Below are 18,741 nucleotides of genomic sequence, written 5' to 3' on the forward strand. Positions count from 1 at the left end.
AGTAAAACTTGAATATGCTTTTTGATATCACACGAGTAATGAAATTTGAGAAAGTGTTATTCATCAAAGAGATTGTGCATTGCTTTGTTGTGCGTGTAAATTTCATTTAATTGAAGTTTGTTGTTTCCACGTGTTGCATTGCGACAGAAGGTGTTTGAGAAAGCTTGCATCTGATTGGCCTAAGCGCCAAGCCATCATTTATTTTGAGGTTCACCTGACCCGAACTCATGTGGAGGGTTGTCAGGTGACGCGACACGTTTCTGTGGAAACTCTCAATTCAACACTACCTATCCTTGGTAATCTGAACCACGACTTGTGGGGAGGCCAGTATAGTTTCTATGTTGTGATACAGTGCTATTCCAACAGCTATTAGGAGTCAGTTGCACATTGATTCACTGTCAGTGACTTCTCACAAAGAAAAATATACCCTTTTGTGGAGTGATTGATCGCAAAGTGCTTCTTTCTAATACATGTTTATTTCCAGAAAATATTAATTTGACGATACACCATTGGAACTTCATTGAAAGGAATAATTCACAAGTGTCATATTGATATACAGCTTACGAAGCTATTTGTCCAGTGTTAAACATTGATACACTAGGGGTATGTACTTGACCAGGGGAATGAGGGATATATACTTGATAGGACATTAGGGTATATACTTAACAAGGTCATTAGAACATATGTACTTACTGGACATTACTGGTATAGGATTAGAGAACATTAGGGTATGTAAGACACACGATAAAAGGCATGCTGAATATTAGACATTAGTTATATTACACAAGATTAGACCAAAGGTGGTCTTCAGGCGAGCTTATTGAAACATTGACTTTTGATTGCCTGGGAGTTGTGCATTAGACATGCACATTTACACAGGGTATCACCATAAACCCCAAAGTAACGATCTGTCCAATGGCTTATTAAACATATTGCCATAAACAAGGAAGTAAAGACTTGTCCACTGGTTCACTAAACATATTGTCATAAACCACGAAGTAGTGACCTGTCCACTGTTCACTAAACATATTGTCATAAATGACGAAGTAACGACTTGTCCACTGTTCCACTAAACATATTGTCATAAACGACGAAGTAACGACTTGTCGACTGTTCCACTAGACATATTGTCATAAACGACGAAGTAACGACTTGTCCACTGTTCCAGTAAACGAAGTAACGACGAAGTAATAACGTAGTAACGAAGAAGTAATGATGAAGTAACGACGAAGTAATGATGAAGTAACGACAAAGTAATGATGAAGTAATGACGAGGTAACGCCGAATTAACGACGAAGTAACGACGAGGTAATGACGTAGTAGAAAAGAAGTAATGATGTAGTAACGAAGAAGTAATGACGAAGTAACAACGAAGTAAGAACGAAGTAACTACGAAGTAACAATGAAGTAACGACGAAGTAATGATGAAGTAATGATGTAGTAACGACGAAGTAATGATGTAGTAATAAAGAAGTAATGACGAAGTAACGACAAAGTAACGACCGAGTAACGACAAAGTAACAATTCAGTAACGATGAAGTAAGTACTTGTCCACTGGACCACTAAATAACTCCGGCGAAGAAGTAACGACGAAGTAACGACGTAGTAACGACGAAGTAATGATGTAGTAACGAAGAAGTAACAACGAAGTAATGACGAAGTAATGACGAAGTAACGACGAAGTAACGACGGAGTAACGATGAAGTAACAATGAAGTAACGACGAAGTAAGTACTTGTCCACTGGACCACTAAACAACTCCGGCTAATCTCTCCTCGTCCTCGTGACGTTTGGCCTTCTTGATGGACGCCAGTGCTGTGAGACCTGAAGCCACAAGGGAGACCACACACCCCAGGACCGCCGGACAGATTGACCAACCCACCACGAAGTCCTTGCTTCTTTCCACAAGCAGCTGATGCTTGCCAAGGAAGATGGTGAAGGCAAGGAGGACAAACAGACCTGAAAAGACATCTCACAATTTACTACTCAGCAGTGATAAACACGTCAGTACCGTCTTATGAACAATGATAATGTCTTTAGTTACACACCGTCAGTCAGTGATAAACACGTCAGTACCGTCTTATGAACAATGATAATGTAGTTAGTTACATATGGTCGGACAGTGATCAACACGTCAGTACCGTCACGTGAACAAGGATAATGTCTTTAGGTACACACCGTCAGATAGTGATATCAATGTCAGTACCGTCATATGAACAATGATAATGTCATTAGGTACACACCGTCAGACATTGATATCAATGTCAGTACCGTCTTATGAACAAGTATAATGTCTTTAGTTACACACCGTCAGTCAGCGATGAACACGCCAGTACCGTCTCATGAACAGTGATTATGTCGTTACTTACACGTCGTCAGACAGATCTTTAGTTACAACACGACAGATAGACACGAGTACGTCCTTAACGCGTGTGGGATTGACACATGCGGGAGGGTGTGTCTATTGTACGTACCTGCTGTGTCTTGACAGTAGATGGTGCACGATTGATACACTTGTGGGTGTGTCTATTGTACGTACCTCCTACCCCAGACAGTAGATGGTTCAGGATTGATACACTTGAGGGTGTGTCTATTGTACGTACCTGCTGTGACCAGACAGTAGATGGTGCAGGATTGATACACTTGTGGGTGTGTCTACTGTAGGTACCTCCTACTCCAGACAGTAGATGGTTCAGGATTGATACACTTGAGGGTGTGTCTATTGTACGTACCTGCTGTACCCAGACAGTAGATGGTGCAGGGTTGATACACTTTAGGGTGTGTCTATTGTACGTACCTCCTACTCCAGACAGTAGATGGTTCAGAATTGATACATTCGAGGGTGTGTCTATTGTACGTACCTCCTACTCCAGACAGTAGATGGTTCAGGATTGATACATTCGATGATGTGTCTATTGTACTTACCTCCTACTCCAGACAGTAGATGGTAACGGGTTGATACACTTGAGGGTGTGTCTATTGTACGTACCTCCTACTCCAGACAGTAGATGGTAACGGATTGATACACTTTAGGGTGTGTCTATTGTACGTACCTGCTGTGCCCAGACAGTAGATGGTTCAGGATTGATACATTCGAGGGTGTGTCTATTGTACGTACCTCCTACTCCAGACAGTAGATGGTGCAGGTTTGATACACGGAAGGGTGTGTCTATTGTACGTACCTCCTACTCCAGACAGTAGATGGTACAGGATTGATACATTCGAGGGTGTGTCTATTGTACGTACCTCCTACTCCAGACAGTAGATGGTGCAGGTTTGATACACGGAAGGGTGTGCCTATTGTACGTACCTACTACTCCAGACAGTAGATGGTGCAGGTTTGATACACGGAAGGGTGTGTCTATTGTACGTACCTCCTACCCCAGACAGTAGATGGTGCAGGTTTGATACACGGAAGGGTGTGTCTATTGTACGTACCTCCTACCCCAGACAGTAGATGGTGCAGGTTTGATACACTTGAGGGTGTGTCTATTGTACGTACCTCCTACTCCAGACAGTAGATGGTGCAGGTTTGATACATTCGAGGGTGTGTCTATTGTACGTACCTGCAGCTCCCAGACAGTAGATTGCGATTGATCTGACCACCACCTTCCGAATGGGAACATAGATGATGTGGAGGATTAAGGCGACCTGCGTCAGCACCACGGCAAATGTCATGAATATTTTGCTGATGAAAAGAAACTCTGCAACACATACAAGTAACAGTGTCAATATTAAAACGAATATAATTTCTGATCGACTCATATGCAACCGTTGTTAGCAGCATTAAAGCCACAAACGGATGGCGTTACTACAGGACAGTAAAGTTAGGTCGTCCGATTCTACTTCCTGATCAGGTGTGGTCGGGTAGCCTCGTGGTTAAAGCGTTAGCTCGTCAGGCCGAAGAGCCGGGTTCGATTCCCGACATGGGTAAATTGTGTGAAGCCCATTTATGGTGTCCCCTGCCGTGATATTGCTGGAATATTGCTAAACGCGGCGTAAAACCATGCTCACTCACTCACTCACACTTCTTGATCAAGTTGATGCATCCACGATTTACAGGCAACGATAACATTATCACCTTTCCCGCCCTCAATCTGGTACGTGACTGACAGTACGCATTTCCCATCCTCGTCACACTGGGACTTTGTCCACAGGCCGTAGTTGATGTACGTTCCCCGGTCGCTCGTGACGCGCCACCAGTAGGGCAGAAACATGGCGAGGTCCACCAGCAGAGTGGCCACCACGGTCAGGACAAAGGCTGCTATGGCAACAGGGTTGATCCACATGTTTGGTCAGCTGTGGGCTTCCACTGTGTCGAGAAGGGAATGACCTTAGGGTTGGGATTACTGACCCTAGATATTTCAGGGTATTTTAATCATCCTATGTTTGCATTTTTTACACTAACACCACGGACTTGACACTCACGCAACGGACTTTACAAACACACAACGGACGTTACACACGCAACGGACGTTACACACACACAACGGACGTTACACACACACACACACACACACACAACGGGCGTTACACACACTCAACGAACGTTACACACACAACGGACGTTACACACATACACACACACACAACGGACGTTGCACGCCCGCAACGGACGTTGCACACACACAATGGACGTTGTACACACACAAGGAACGTTCTAACACACACACAGAACGGACGTTGTACACCGCAACGAACGTTACAAACACAAAAGACTTTTACACACACATAAATGACGTTACACACACACACACACACACACACACACACACACACACACACACACACACACACACACACACACACACACACACACACACACACACACACGCACACACGCACATGCGCACACACACGCATGCACAAACGCACGCACACACACACACAACGTACGTCTCACGCACAACGTACGTTACACACACACAACGGGCGCAACATTCACATAATGGACGTTACACACACACAACGGACGTTACACACACACACACAGAACGGACGTTACAGATACACCATACACTATTTTAATGCATCATACACTATATCAAAACACCATACACTATTTTAAAGTATCATACACTATATCAAAACACCATACACTATTTTAAAGCATCATACACTATATCAAAACACCATACACTATTTTAAAGCATCATACACTATATCAAAACACCATACAATATTTTAAAGCATCATACACTATATCAAAACACCATACAATATTTTAAAGCAATATACACTATATCAAAACACCATACACTATTTTAAAGTATCATACACTATATCGAAACATCATACACTATTTTAAAGCATCATACACCATATCAAAACACCCTACACTATTTTAAAGCAACATACACTATATCAAAACACCATACACTATATTAAACCAACGTAGATTGCATCAAAATAGCAGTAAGCATACCCACCAGAACTGTATCAAAGGAACAGACGCTACCCAGCCGCCAGAGTAATGGTGTGGGTTTTACCTTGGTAGTGTTACAACTCTTCCCTTGATTTCTCGAAACGTTGCAAGACTCTGACACTGCCACAAGCATCCACAATAGCGTCTGTCCAGTGTGGTGACGATCTTCCCTCGGCATGTCCGGTGCACAATCCTACAGCCAGTTTATCATAGAGAGATCAGTTTCACTCCGCCGAATCACTCCCGATGTGTTTCTCTAGTGTTGGGCCGACGTGCAGGATGTCGTCTGCTCATCTCACACAAACACGCTGCTTCCTGAAGATGGCAACCGGAAGTCGCCTGCCTCTCTTGCAGCCTTCAACTAATCAACTCGTGGAGACACCGTGAAAAGATACATGAAGATACACAAAGATACACGAAGATACATGAAGATACATGACGATATATGAAGATACATGAAGATACATCAAGATAGATCACGACATATCAGGATATATCAAGATACACGAAGACACATGAAGATACATGAAGATAGATGAAGATATATGAAGATACATCAAGATACATTAATATATTTTAAGATATATCAGGATATATCAAGATTTACGAAGATACATGAAGATATAAGAAGATACAGGAATATATACGAAGCTACACGAAGATACATGAAGATACACGAAGATACACGAAGATATATGAAGATACATCAAGATATATCACGACATATCAAGATATACGAAGACACGTGAAGATACATGAAGATATATGAAGATACATCAAGATACATAAGTATATTTTAAGATATATCAGGATATATCAAGATTTCAGAAGCTACACGAAGATACATGAAGATACAAGAAGATACAGGAATATATATGAAGATACATGACGATACATCAAGATATATCACGACATATCAGGATATATCAAGATATACGAAGACACGTGAAGATACATGAAGATAGATGAAGATAAACGAGGATACATCAAGATACATACATATATTTTAAGATATATCAGGATTTATCAAGATTTACGAAGATACATGAAGATATACGACGATACAGGAATATATACGAAGCTACATGAAGCTACATGAAGATACATGAAGACACATGAAGATACATGAAGCTACTTGAAGATACATGAAGATACATGAAGATACATGAAGCTACTTGAAGATACATGAAGATACATGAAGACACATGAAGACACATGAAGATACATGAGTGAGTGAGTGAGTGAGTTGGGATTAACGCCGCTTTTAACAGTATTCCAGTTATATCGTGGCGTGTCAGCTTAATGTGGGAGGAAAGCCCGAAGTGATGCAGGTCTAAGACGTTTACCACTTCGGTGAAACCCACGAGCACGGGTATGGTGCTGACAAACCTAGAAACATAATCGGGGCGAACCGGGATTCGAACCCACAATCATAGGTTTCTGGCTTGCCCAAGGGACGCAACTCTGCACAGCGAATCGCGGCGCCTTAGACGACTGGGCCACCCGTGCCCCTGAAGATACATGAAGACACATGAATATACATGAAGCTACTTGAAGATACATGAAGATACATGAAGATACATGAAGCCACATGAAGCCACATGAAGATACATGAAGACACATGAAGATACATGAAGCTACTTGAAGACACATGAAGATACATGAAGACACATGAAGATACATGAAGCTACATGAAGATACATGAAGATACGTGAAGACACATGAAGATACATGAAGCTACTTGAAGATACATGAAGATACATGAAGACACATGAAGATACATGAAGCTACTTGAAGATACATGAAGCTACTTGAAGATACATGAAGATACATGAAGACACATGAAGATACATGAAGCTACTTGAAGATACATGAAGATACATGAAGACACATGAAGACACATGAAGATACATGAAGATACATGAAGATACATGAAGACACATGAAGATAAAAGTAAAGTTGTCAGGCTATAGCGCTCTTCCGTGCATGTATCAACATTGCTCCACATGCTAGCTCATCAATGTACCGATCAACATTGCTCCATGCGCAAGTTCTTTTTAATGCTACGCTCCCATGGACACACATGTTGCTCATAAGCGGAACACAGCGGTTGAAAGAAAAATGGAAAGCATCTTTGTCGAACTTGGTCTGACGATTGGATCAGATACAGAAACAGCATCAGAATGTGAAGACTAGTGCTGTGATTATCCAGTTATCTCTATATAAATCCAGCTAGCAATATTCCGTTTACAGATGGTATTAATTAAGGAGTAAGTCAGTGAGTCAAGTACCACTATGTTAAGGTCTCAACCTTCGCAATCATTTGATGAATGACACGACACTATTCATTATTACTCGGGAGTGAAAAAAGTATTCCATTTTTACAGTTAATGAGGGGGCACGGGTGGCCCAGTCGTCTAAGGCACCGCGATTCGCTGTGCAGGGTTGCGTCCCTTGGGCACGCCAGAAACCTATGATTGTGGGTTCGAATCCCGGTTCGTCCCGATTGTGTTTCTAGGATTGTCAGCACCATACCCGTGCTCGTGGGTTTCACCGAAGTGGTAAACGTCTGTGACCTGCATCACTTCGGGCTTTCCCCCCACATTAAGCTGACACGCCGTGATATAACTGGAATACTGTTAAAAGCGGCGTTAAACCAAACTCTCACACACACACACACACACACACACACACACACACACACACACACACACACACACACACACACACACACACACACACACACACACACACACACACACACACACACACACACACACACACACACACACACACACACACACACACATCTGGTACCTCACATCAGCATGTACTGTTATTTAAACTAGCCACTAGAACTCGTTGTTAGCCGAGACAAGACACGAACATATGCATCGTACTACTTGTCGCGGACCACCCGTTACCCCGTCCTTCACAATGGTACGCACCAGTCTGTGGACCTCATACATAGCCCTACGCAGTTAATTGTAAGGTCACATCACAACGTTTCCCTGCACACCATTCGATGGGAGGCTATGTGTATAGAGTACAGCAGATGGGAGGCTATGTGTATAGAGTACAGTAGATGGGAGGCTATGTGTATAGAGTACAGTAGATGGGAGGCTATGTGTATAGAGTACAGTAGATGGGAGGTTCTGTGTATAGAGTACAGTAGATGGGAGGCTATGTGTATAGAGTACAGTAGAAGGGAGGCTATGTGTATAGAGTACAGTAGATGGGAGGCTATGTGTGTAGAGTAGATGGGAGGCTATGTGTAGAGTACAGTAGATGGGAGGTTTTGTGTATAGAGTACAGTAGATGGGAGACTATGAGTATGGAGTACAGCAGATGGGAGGCTATGTGTATAGAGTACAACAGATGGGAGGCTATGTGTATAGAGTACAACAGATGGGAGCCTATGTGTATGGAGTACAGCAGATGGGAGGCTATGTGTATAGAGTACAGTAGATGGGAGACTATGTGTATGGAGTACAGCAGATGGGAGGCTATGTGTATAGAGTACAACAGATGGGAGCCTATGTTTATGGAGTACAGCAGATGGGAGGCTATGTGTATAGAGTACAGCAGATGGGAGGCTATGTGTATAGAGTAGATGGGAGGCTATGTGTATAGAGTACAGTAGATGGGAGGTTTTGTGTATAGAGTACAGTAGATGGGAGGCTATGTGTATAGAGTACAAGGGAAGCTATGTGTATAGAGTAGATGGGAGGCTATGTGTATAGAGTAGAAGGAAGGCTATGTGTATAGAGTAGATAGGAGGCTATGTGTATAGAGTAGATGGGAGGATATGTGTATAGAGTACAGTAGATGGTAGGCCATGTGAATAGAGTACAGTAGATGGGAGGCTATGTGTATAGAGTACAGTAGATGGGAGGCTATGTGTATATAGTAGATGGGAGGATATGTGTAGAGAGTACAGTAGATGGTAGGCCATGTGAATAGAGTACAGTAGATGGGAGGCTATGTGTATAGAGTACAGTAGATGGGAGGCTATGTGTATAGAGTACAGTAGAAGGGAGGCTATGTGTATAGAGGACAGTAGATGGGAGGCTATGTGTATAGAGTACAGTAGATGGGAGGCTATGTGTATAGAGTACAGTAGAAGGGAGGCTATGTGTATAGAGTACAACAGATGGGAGGCTATGTGTATAGAGTACAGCAGATGGGAGCCTATGTGTATAGAGTACAGTAGAAGGGAGGCTCTGTGTATAGAGTACAGTAGATGGGAGGTTCTGTGTATAGAGTACAGTAGATGGGAGGCTATGTGTATAGAGTACAGTAGATGGGAGGCTATGTGTATAGAGTACAGTAGATGGGAGGCTATGTGTATAGAGTACAGTAGAAGGGAGGCTATGTATATAGAGTAGATGGGAGGCTATGTGTATAGAGTAGATGGGAGGCTATGTGTATAGAGTACAGTAGATGGGAGGTTTTGTGTATAGAGTACAGTAGATGGGAGGCTATGTGTATAGAGTACAAGGGAAGCTATGTGTATAGAGTAGAAGGGAGGCTATGTGTATAGAGTAGAAGGAAGGCTATGTGTATAGAGTAGATAGGAGGCTATGTGTATAGAGTAGATGGGAGGATATGTGTATAGAGTACAGTAGATGGTAGGCCATGTGAATAGAGTACAGTAGATGGGAGGCTATGTGTATAGAGTACAGTAGATGGGAGGCTATGTGTATAGAGTAGATGGGAGGATATGTGTAGAGAGTACAGTAGATGGTAGGCCATGTGAATAGAGTACAGTAGATGGGAGGCTATGTGTATAGAGTACAGTAGATGGGAGGCTATGTGTATAGAGTACAGTAGAAGGGAGGCTATGTGTATAGAGTACAACAGATGGGAGGCTATGTGTATAGAGTACAGTAGATGGGAGGCTATGTGTATAGAGTACAGTAGAAGGGAGGCTATGTGTATAGAGTACAGTAGATGGGAGGCTATGTGTATAGAGTACAGTAGATGGGAGGCTATGTGTATAGAGTACAGTAGAAGGGAGGCTATGTGTATAGAGTACAACAGATGGGAGGCTATGTGTATAGAGTACAGTAGATGGGAGGCTATGTGTATAGAGTACAGTAGATGGGGAGGCTATGTGTATAGAGTACAGTAGAAGGAAGGCTACGTGTATAGAGTACAGTAGAAGGGAGGCTATGTGTATAGAGTACAGTAGATGGGAGGCTATGTGTATAGAGTACAGTAGAAGGGAGGCTATGTATATAGAGTAGATGGGAGGCTATGTGTATAGAGTAGATGGGAGGCTATGTGTATAGAGTACAGTAGATGGGAGGCTATGTGTATAGAGTAGATGGGAGGCTATGTGTATAGAGTAGATGGGAGGATATGTGTATAGAGTAGATGGGAGGCTATGTGTATAGAGTACAGTAGATGGGGAGGCTATGTGTATAGAGTACAGTAGAAGGGAGGCTACGTGTATAGAGTACAGTAGATGGGAGGCTATGTGTATAGAGTACAGTAGATGGGAGGCTATGTGTATAGAGTACATTAGAAGGGAGGCTATGTATATATAGTAGATGGGAGGCTATGTATATAGAGTAGATGGGAGGCTATGTGTATAGAGTACAGTAGATGGGAGGCTATGTGTATAGAGTAGATGGGAGGCTATGTGTATAGAGTAGATGGGAGGCTATGTGTATAGAGTAGATGGGAGGCTATGTGTATAGAGTAGATGGGAGGCTATGTGTAAAGAGTAGATGGGAGGCTATGTGTATAGAGTAGATGGGAGGCTATGTGTATAGAGTAGAAGGGAGGCTATGTGTATAGAGTAGATGGGAGGATATGTGTATAGAGTAGATGGGAGGCTATGTGTATAGAGTAGAAGGGAGGCTATGTGTATAGAGTAGATGGGAGGCTATGTGTATAGAGTAGATGGGAGGATATGTGTATAGAGTAGAAGGGAGGCTATGTGTATAGAGTAGAAGGGAGGCTATGTGTATAGTAGTACAAGGGAGGCTATGTGTATAGAGTAGAAGGAAGGCTATGTGTATAGAGTAGATGGGAGGATATGTGTATAGAGTACAGTAGATGGTAGGCCATGTGAATATAGTACATTATATAGGAGGTCATGTGTGCAAAGTAGAGTAGATGTGAGGCTGTCTGTGTAAATTACAGTAGATCTACAGTGTATCCTGTAGACTTTAGCTGTAGAGCTTTAGTGTTGTGCAAGAGAGCGACTGTGGCAGCCTTCTATAGTGGGCAGTTCCTGACGCACACACAGGAAACTATGGGCGGGACAGATAGTCTGCTTCAGTCGACCAGGAAATTAATTAAATACCACGCGAATTCCGCCATGAAAGTTAATTCATTGTTGCTCGAACATTAAATACGCTGTTCATATCTAACGTCCTCGTGGATCCAGCTCGGTGGTGTGGACGTCCTTGTTTAATTATACAAGTGAGGTAGAGATGTTGCCACGCGACCGTCTTCATGTCGTGGCGCTGATGCTCACTGCGCTTGCCGCCATGTTTCAGTGTGTTGGGGTGCTGTTTCCCAACTGGTGGGTGTTGAAGGACTGGTCCACGAAGAACGTAGTGGCCACGTTCTCACTATTCGGCCCTGTCAGATGCAGCGACAATCTTTGTTTCCCGGAGGATACTCGAGTAGTGTCTGTGCCGGAGGGCATGACGCCTCCAACAGCCGTACCAGGGGACAACGCAGGTGAGAACCACCACATCCACCCACCTCTACACCTGACCCACACCCACCTACCCTACACCCTGACCCAACCACCCTGCCACACGCACGCGCACGCACACACACACACACACACACACACACACACACACACACACACACACCTACACCCTACAAACATCCTCAACCACAAACACTTACATCTGCACCCACCAACACACGCACACGCACACACAAACCCTGACCCCCCCACAGGCACACAACAACACACACACCTACACCTACACCTGACCCACATTCACCTATACACACACGCACGCACGCACGCACACACACACACATACACCCTGACCCACACCCACCTACCCTACACCCTGACCCAACTACCCTGCCACCCACAGACACACACCCTGCACCCTCCCAAGCGTACACACAAACACACAGATACACACACACCTACACGCACACACACAAAAACCTACACCATACACCCACCCTCAAACACAAACACCTACACCTGCACCCACCCCCACACACATGCACACACACGCACGCACCAACACCTACACCCTGACCTACCCTACAACCTGACCCAACCACCTTGCCACCTACACCCACACACACACACACCAACATATACACCATGACCTACCCTACAACCTGACCCAACCACCCTGCCACCTTCACCCACCCACACACACACCAACATATACACCATGACCTACCCTAAAACCTGACCCAACCACCCTGCCACCTACACCCACCCACACACACACCAACATATACACCATGACCTACCCTACAACCTGACCCAACCACCCTGCCACCTACACCCACCCACACACACACCAACATATACACCATGACCTACCCTAAAACCTGACCCAACCACCCTGCCACCTACACCCACCCACACACACACCAACATATACACCCTGACCTACCCTAAAACCTGACCCAACCACCCTGCCACCTTCACCCACCCACACACACACCAACATATACACCATGACCTACCCTACAACCTGACCCAACCACCCTGCCACCTTCACCCACCCACACACACACCAACATATACACCATGACCTACCCTAAAACCTGACCCAACCACCCTGCCACCTACACCCACCCACACACACACCAACATATACACCCTGACCTACCCTAAAACCTGACCCAACCACCCTGCCACCTTCACCCACCCACACACACACCAACATATACACCATGACCTACCCTACAACCTGACCCAACCACCCTGCCACCTTCACCCACCCACACACACACCAACATATACACCATGACCTACCCTACAACCTGACCCAACCACCCTGCCACCTTCACCCACCCACACACACACCAACATATACACCATGACCTACCCTACAACCTGACCCAACCACCCTGCCACCTACACCCACCCACACACACACCAACATATACACCATGACCTACCCTACAACCTGACCCAACCACCCTGCCACCTTCACCCACCCACACACACACCAACATATACACCATGACCTACCCTACAACCTGACCCAACCACCCTGCCACCTACACCCACCCACACACACACCAACATATACACCATGACCTACCCTACAACCTGACCCAACCACCCTGCCACCTTCACCCACCCACACACACACCAACATATACACCATGACCTACCCTAAAACCTGACCCAACCACCCTGCCACCTACACCCACCCACACACACACCAACATATACACCATGACCTACCCTACAACCTGACCCAACCACCCTGCCACCTACACCCACCCACACACACACCAACATATACACCCTGACCTACCCTAAAACCTGACCCAACCACCCTGCCACCTACACCCACCCACACACACACCAACATATACACCCTGACCTCCCCTACAACCTGACCCAACCACCCTGCCACCTTCACCCACCCACACACACACCAACATATACACCCTGACCTACCCTACAACCTGACCCAACCACCCTGCCACCTACACCCACCCACACACACACCAACATATACACCCTGACCTACCCTACAACCTGACCCAACCACCCTGCCACCTACACCCATCCACACACACACCAACATATACACCCTGACCTACCCTAAAACCTGACCCAACCACCCTGCCACCTACACCCACCCACACACACACCAACATATACACCCTGACCTACCCTACAACCTGACCCAACCACCCTGCCACCTACACCCACCCACACACACACCAACATATACACCCTGACCTACGCACACCAACACCAACACCAACGCCAACACCAACACCTACACCCTGTACCCTGCACCCACCCAAGCACACACACACCTACACCCTGACCCGCATCTACACACACCCACACCTACACCCTACACCACCCTCAAAAAGAAACACCAACACCCACCAACACATGCACACACACACACCCTGACCCACATCCACCTACACATACACACGCTAATACTTACACCCTGCACACTGCATCCACACCCACACCCATACATACTACACACACTCGAACACACGCACACAGACATACACACTCCAACACCTACACCCTCAACCAAACACCCTGCCACTCCCCCCCCCCCCCCCCCCCCCACCCCCCCACACACACCAACATCTACACCCTGACCTACACACACCAACACACACACAAACACACCTACACCCTGACCCACATCCACACCCACGACCACGTACACATGCCAACACCTACACCCTACACCCACCCTCAAACACATACACCAGCATTCACCAACACACTCACACACACACACACTTCACCTACCTACACCTTGACCTACATCCACACCGACACACACCTACTACACCCACCAACACTGACATCATGCACACACACACACACACACACACGTCTGACCCACATCCACACCCGCCTACACTCTGACCCACATCCACCAACATATATACCCTGACCCACACCCACCTACACACACAACAACATACACACACACTCACCTGGACACACAGACTCAAACACACGCGCGCACGCACGCACACACACACACATACACGTGCACCTACTACACCCACCTACACCGACATCCTGCGCACACACACGCTCGCGCACACACGCACTCACACTCACACACACACACACACACACACACACACACACACACACACACACACACACACACACACACACACACACACACACACACACGCACACACGCACATGCACACACACGTGAATAGGTCACTCGAATATGTTTGGGACACCCATTCACTCCAATATGTAGGGGACACCCATTCACTCCAATTTGACGGAGACACCCATTCACTCCAATTTGTCGGAGAAACTGACATTCACACGCTCAAATACTCCAATACTTTCACACAGTTCAATATATCTGTGAAATTAAAACATTTTTTCAGGACTAAAATTCAATATTTGAGAAACATTCACACAACATATGTCCTCAACTTGATCCTAACATATCTGGAATCTATTCACAACGAAAGTGGACCCGTGAAGATCCGTCTTCAGCAACCCATGCTTTCTGTAAAAGGCGACTATACTTGTCGTTAGAGGCGACTAACGGGATCGGGAGGTCAGGATCGCTGACTTGGTTGATGCATGTCATCCTATCCCAATTGCGTGGATCGATGCTCATGATATCAATCACTAGCTTGACTCGATTAGTTACAGACCGCCGTCATATAGTTGGAATATTGCTGAGTGCGGTGTTGAACAACAAACTAACAACAACAGCACATGTACACACACACACACACACACACACACACACACACACACACACACACACACACACACACACACATCAATACACACACACACCAACACACACACACAAGCACCCAACCCCCCTCCACACACACACACACACACACACACACACACACACACACACACACACACACACACACACACACACACACACACACACACTCAAAAGCACACTCAAAAGCACACACACCATCACCAACACGCATATACACACATAATAAAAGTACATGCTTAATTCCTTGAGTTACAAATACCCCTTTACTGCATTTCTCATACATAACATAAAAAAAGTTCATGGAAAAAGTAAATGAAAAGCATCGGACTGAGGACGCAGCCCTGTCGCACACCTGATGTGATATTAAACGTCTCTGTCTTACCAGAGTTAGCTTTTATACATGCATCAACTCACACCAGCTCTTTAAAAGCACCAATTTTTTTCCATGACACCATTTTGTATACTGCCTTAAGTCCAACAACATTATTCAGAACACAGATCTTGTAACGTAATATATTATCGGTTGTAGAATAGCTTCACTTGGTAATTAATTTAGTTCCACCCATGAACGTACACGATTTTCTAAAATACTTGGAAATAGTTTACCCGAGTGAGAAATTCCTCTGTACTCAGATGACTCAATCAGTTTACCCGATTTTAACAAAGTAACGATCGCATCTATGTTCAATACTGCAGGGAATATACCCAAATCTAATACCTTATCAAATAGTTAGGAACTAGAATGCGCCCAAGGATTAAACAAAACAAGGAGTAATACCATCTTCATCCCCCAACCATCAACCGCCCCCCCCCCCCCCCACCGCCCCACCCCCCACCCCACCCCACCCCCCAAAACCCCTGCCTTGCACCATCTTCAATCACTAATACACCACTTCAACAGCTGTTATCGATGTGAGAATCAGTATCATGATATTCTGTTGTATCAAAGCTTGACGATAACATTGTGCCTCTTCAATGTGGTTTTAACCATAACGTTGTGAATTGGACACAGTAAAATCACGATAAATTAGACATACACAATTGAGATTGAAAAATGCACCCGATTTTATGCCCGCTTCATTGTGCAGTACAAACGATACCACTGGTACAAATGTCGTATTTGGGATGGCCGAATGTGGTGGTGGATGGGGGCTTTATCTGGCATTGCAGGGTGTCTGGTCGAAATATATATGATATGGGTGTATGTAGCAGGAGTATGTGGTAGTGTTGGATGTTTCTGATATCAGGGTGTCTGATCTGGGGTACCTGTGCAGGGGATATATCTTTGGGGAGTGAGTGAATTTTGTTATACGCCGCTTTTAGCAATATTCCGGCAATATCAGGGCGGGGGACAGAAATGGGCTTCACACATTGCACCCATGTGGGGAATCGAACCCGGGTCTTCGGCCTGGCGAGCGAACGTTTTAACCACTCGGCTACCCCAACGCCCCGTATCTCTTTGAAAGGTAACTGGTAGAGGAATATCTTATTTGAGCGTACTTATGTCTTTCATAGTATTCCATGAGGTCCGTGACCTTCACTTTAATGCTTGATGATGTTCAACGTTGTCGACTCTGTTCCCAGCGTGGCTGACGGCGGGGCGGATCCTGAGTGTCATTGGCGTGGTCCTCACCCTGGCGCCTATCGTGCTTCAACTGATGTTCCTCAAAGTCAGCTACCGGGCTCTACAGCTTGTAGCCAACAGCTTCCTGATAACTGCAGGTGAGATCCTGTGAGAGCATTCGTCATCTCTACATTATGATGACGTCACGCTATCCCTCAATTGATTCTGAGTCAGGAATTCACTGGGCATTCTGAACGTAACTTAAAAAAGTAAACCTGACGCAACTATTGGTCGTTGTGCACAATAATAGAGACATTATTTATTTATAACTTGGGTTACCTCGGAGGAATCACGGAAAACTGGGATTCTATAAAGCATTCTACTTCCGGCATCTACAGATTCGATTTCTCCATCACTGAGAAGTTGGTTGTGTTGCTTGTTTTCGCTCCCTCTGCATCACGGCTGCTTTAAAACATTGATTCTCGGTCACCCAGTGGTTGATTTTATGAGCAAAGTCATACTACCGACTGACAGTCTTATAGTTCTCACCCTGAATATCTGGTCTCAATGACACAGTGTTATAGTTCACACCCTGAAGGTCTGGTCTCACTGACACAGTGTTATAGTTCACACCCTGAAGGTCTGGTCTCACTGACACAGTGTTATAGTTCACACCCTGAAGGTCTGGTCTCACTGACACAGTGTTATAGTTCACACCCTGAAGCTCTGGTCTCACTGACACAGTGTTATAGTTCACACCCTGAAGGTCAGATAAATGGCCACAGTTTACACCTGAATATTTCTCACATATCTCCATCTCTATTTCCAGCTGCTGTCAGCTTCATCACAGGGTTCTTCTTCATTTTCAAGTTCGGAGCTCTGACAAACGCGTATGTCACCCAGCGGCCACTGGGGGCGCTGACCTATACCCCAGCAGCACCCGGATGTATATTATTCTCGGGCATCATCTGCGCAGTTGCTGCGCTTTTCACCACCCTGGCCTTCAAACCACCCCGCAAAGCCATCATTCTCACCTGAGTCGGCGCATCTACTGGAACTAATGACGCACGCCGCCATGTACGTCAATGACATTGTCGGGGAATAACTTGGTAGTGCTTACAAACATTCTTGTATTAACAACCGCTGTTCTTCCACTTGACCCAGCGCAAACGGAACATGGAAGTCGTGCCTTCATGAGTGTGATCATGTCCCAGAGATTTCGTTTAGCCAACTTTATCGTAGACATGATGTCGGCAAATAAAACATCACATCGCATCACCCGTTATTTATCCGTTATTGTTT

General features: G+C 45.3%; 2 protein-coding genes across 4 annotated transcripts; one reads left to right on the plus strand and one right to left on the minus strand.

Annotated features, from left to right (window-relative positions):
* Window positions 1–209: 209 nt before the first annotated feature.
* LOC139466803 (uncharacterized) lies at window positions 210–5,655 on the minus strand. 3 transcript variants are annotated; one of them, XM_071248499.1, is made up of 4 exons: window positions 5,425–5,655; window positions 4,081–4,311; window positions 3,566–3,703; window positions 210–1,958 (listed from the first exon to the last, which is right to left on the minus strand). In XM_071248499.1, exons 2-4 carry the CDS (start codon window positions 4,286–4,288, stop codon window positions 1,750–1,752), a joined length of 555 nt encoding a protein of 184 aa, XP_071104600.1. In that variant the 5' UTR covers window positions 4,289–4,311; window positions 5,425–5,655; the 3' UTR covers window positions 210–1,749. The 3 variants fall into 3 exon arrangements, with proteins under 3 accessions (XP_071104600.1, XP_071104599.1, XP_071104598.1); XM_071248498.1 differs by having other exon boundaries at window positions 5,489–5,654; XM_071248497.1 differs by having other exon boundaries at window positions 211–1,958; window positions 5,429–5,653.
* Window positions 5,656–11,640: 5,985 nt separating this feature from the next.
* LOC139466802 (uncharacterized) lies at window positions 11,641–18,709 on the plus strand. Its single transcript, XM_071248496.1, has 3 exons — window positions 11,641–12,123; window positions 17,460–17,597; window positions 18,269–18,709. The coding sequence occupies exons 1-3, from the start codon at window positions 11,871–11,873 to the stop codon at window positions 18,475–18,477; spliced, it is 600 nt and encodes a 199-aa protein (XP_071104597.1). The 5' UTR covers window positions 11,641–11,870; the 3' UTR covers window positions 18,478–18,709.
* The last annotated feature ends 32 nt before the right edge of the window (window positions 18,710–18,741 follow it).

The sequence above is a fragment of the Haliotis cracherodii genome, unplaced genomic scaffold, assembly GCF_022045235.1.
Source record: "Haliotis cracherodii isolate W230 unplaced genomic scaffold, xgHalCrac1.p SCAF_19, whole genome shotgun sequence".
Lineage (NCBI taxonomy): Eukaryota > Metazoa > Mollusca > Gastropoda > Lepetellida > Haliotidae > Haliotis > Haliotis cracherodii.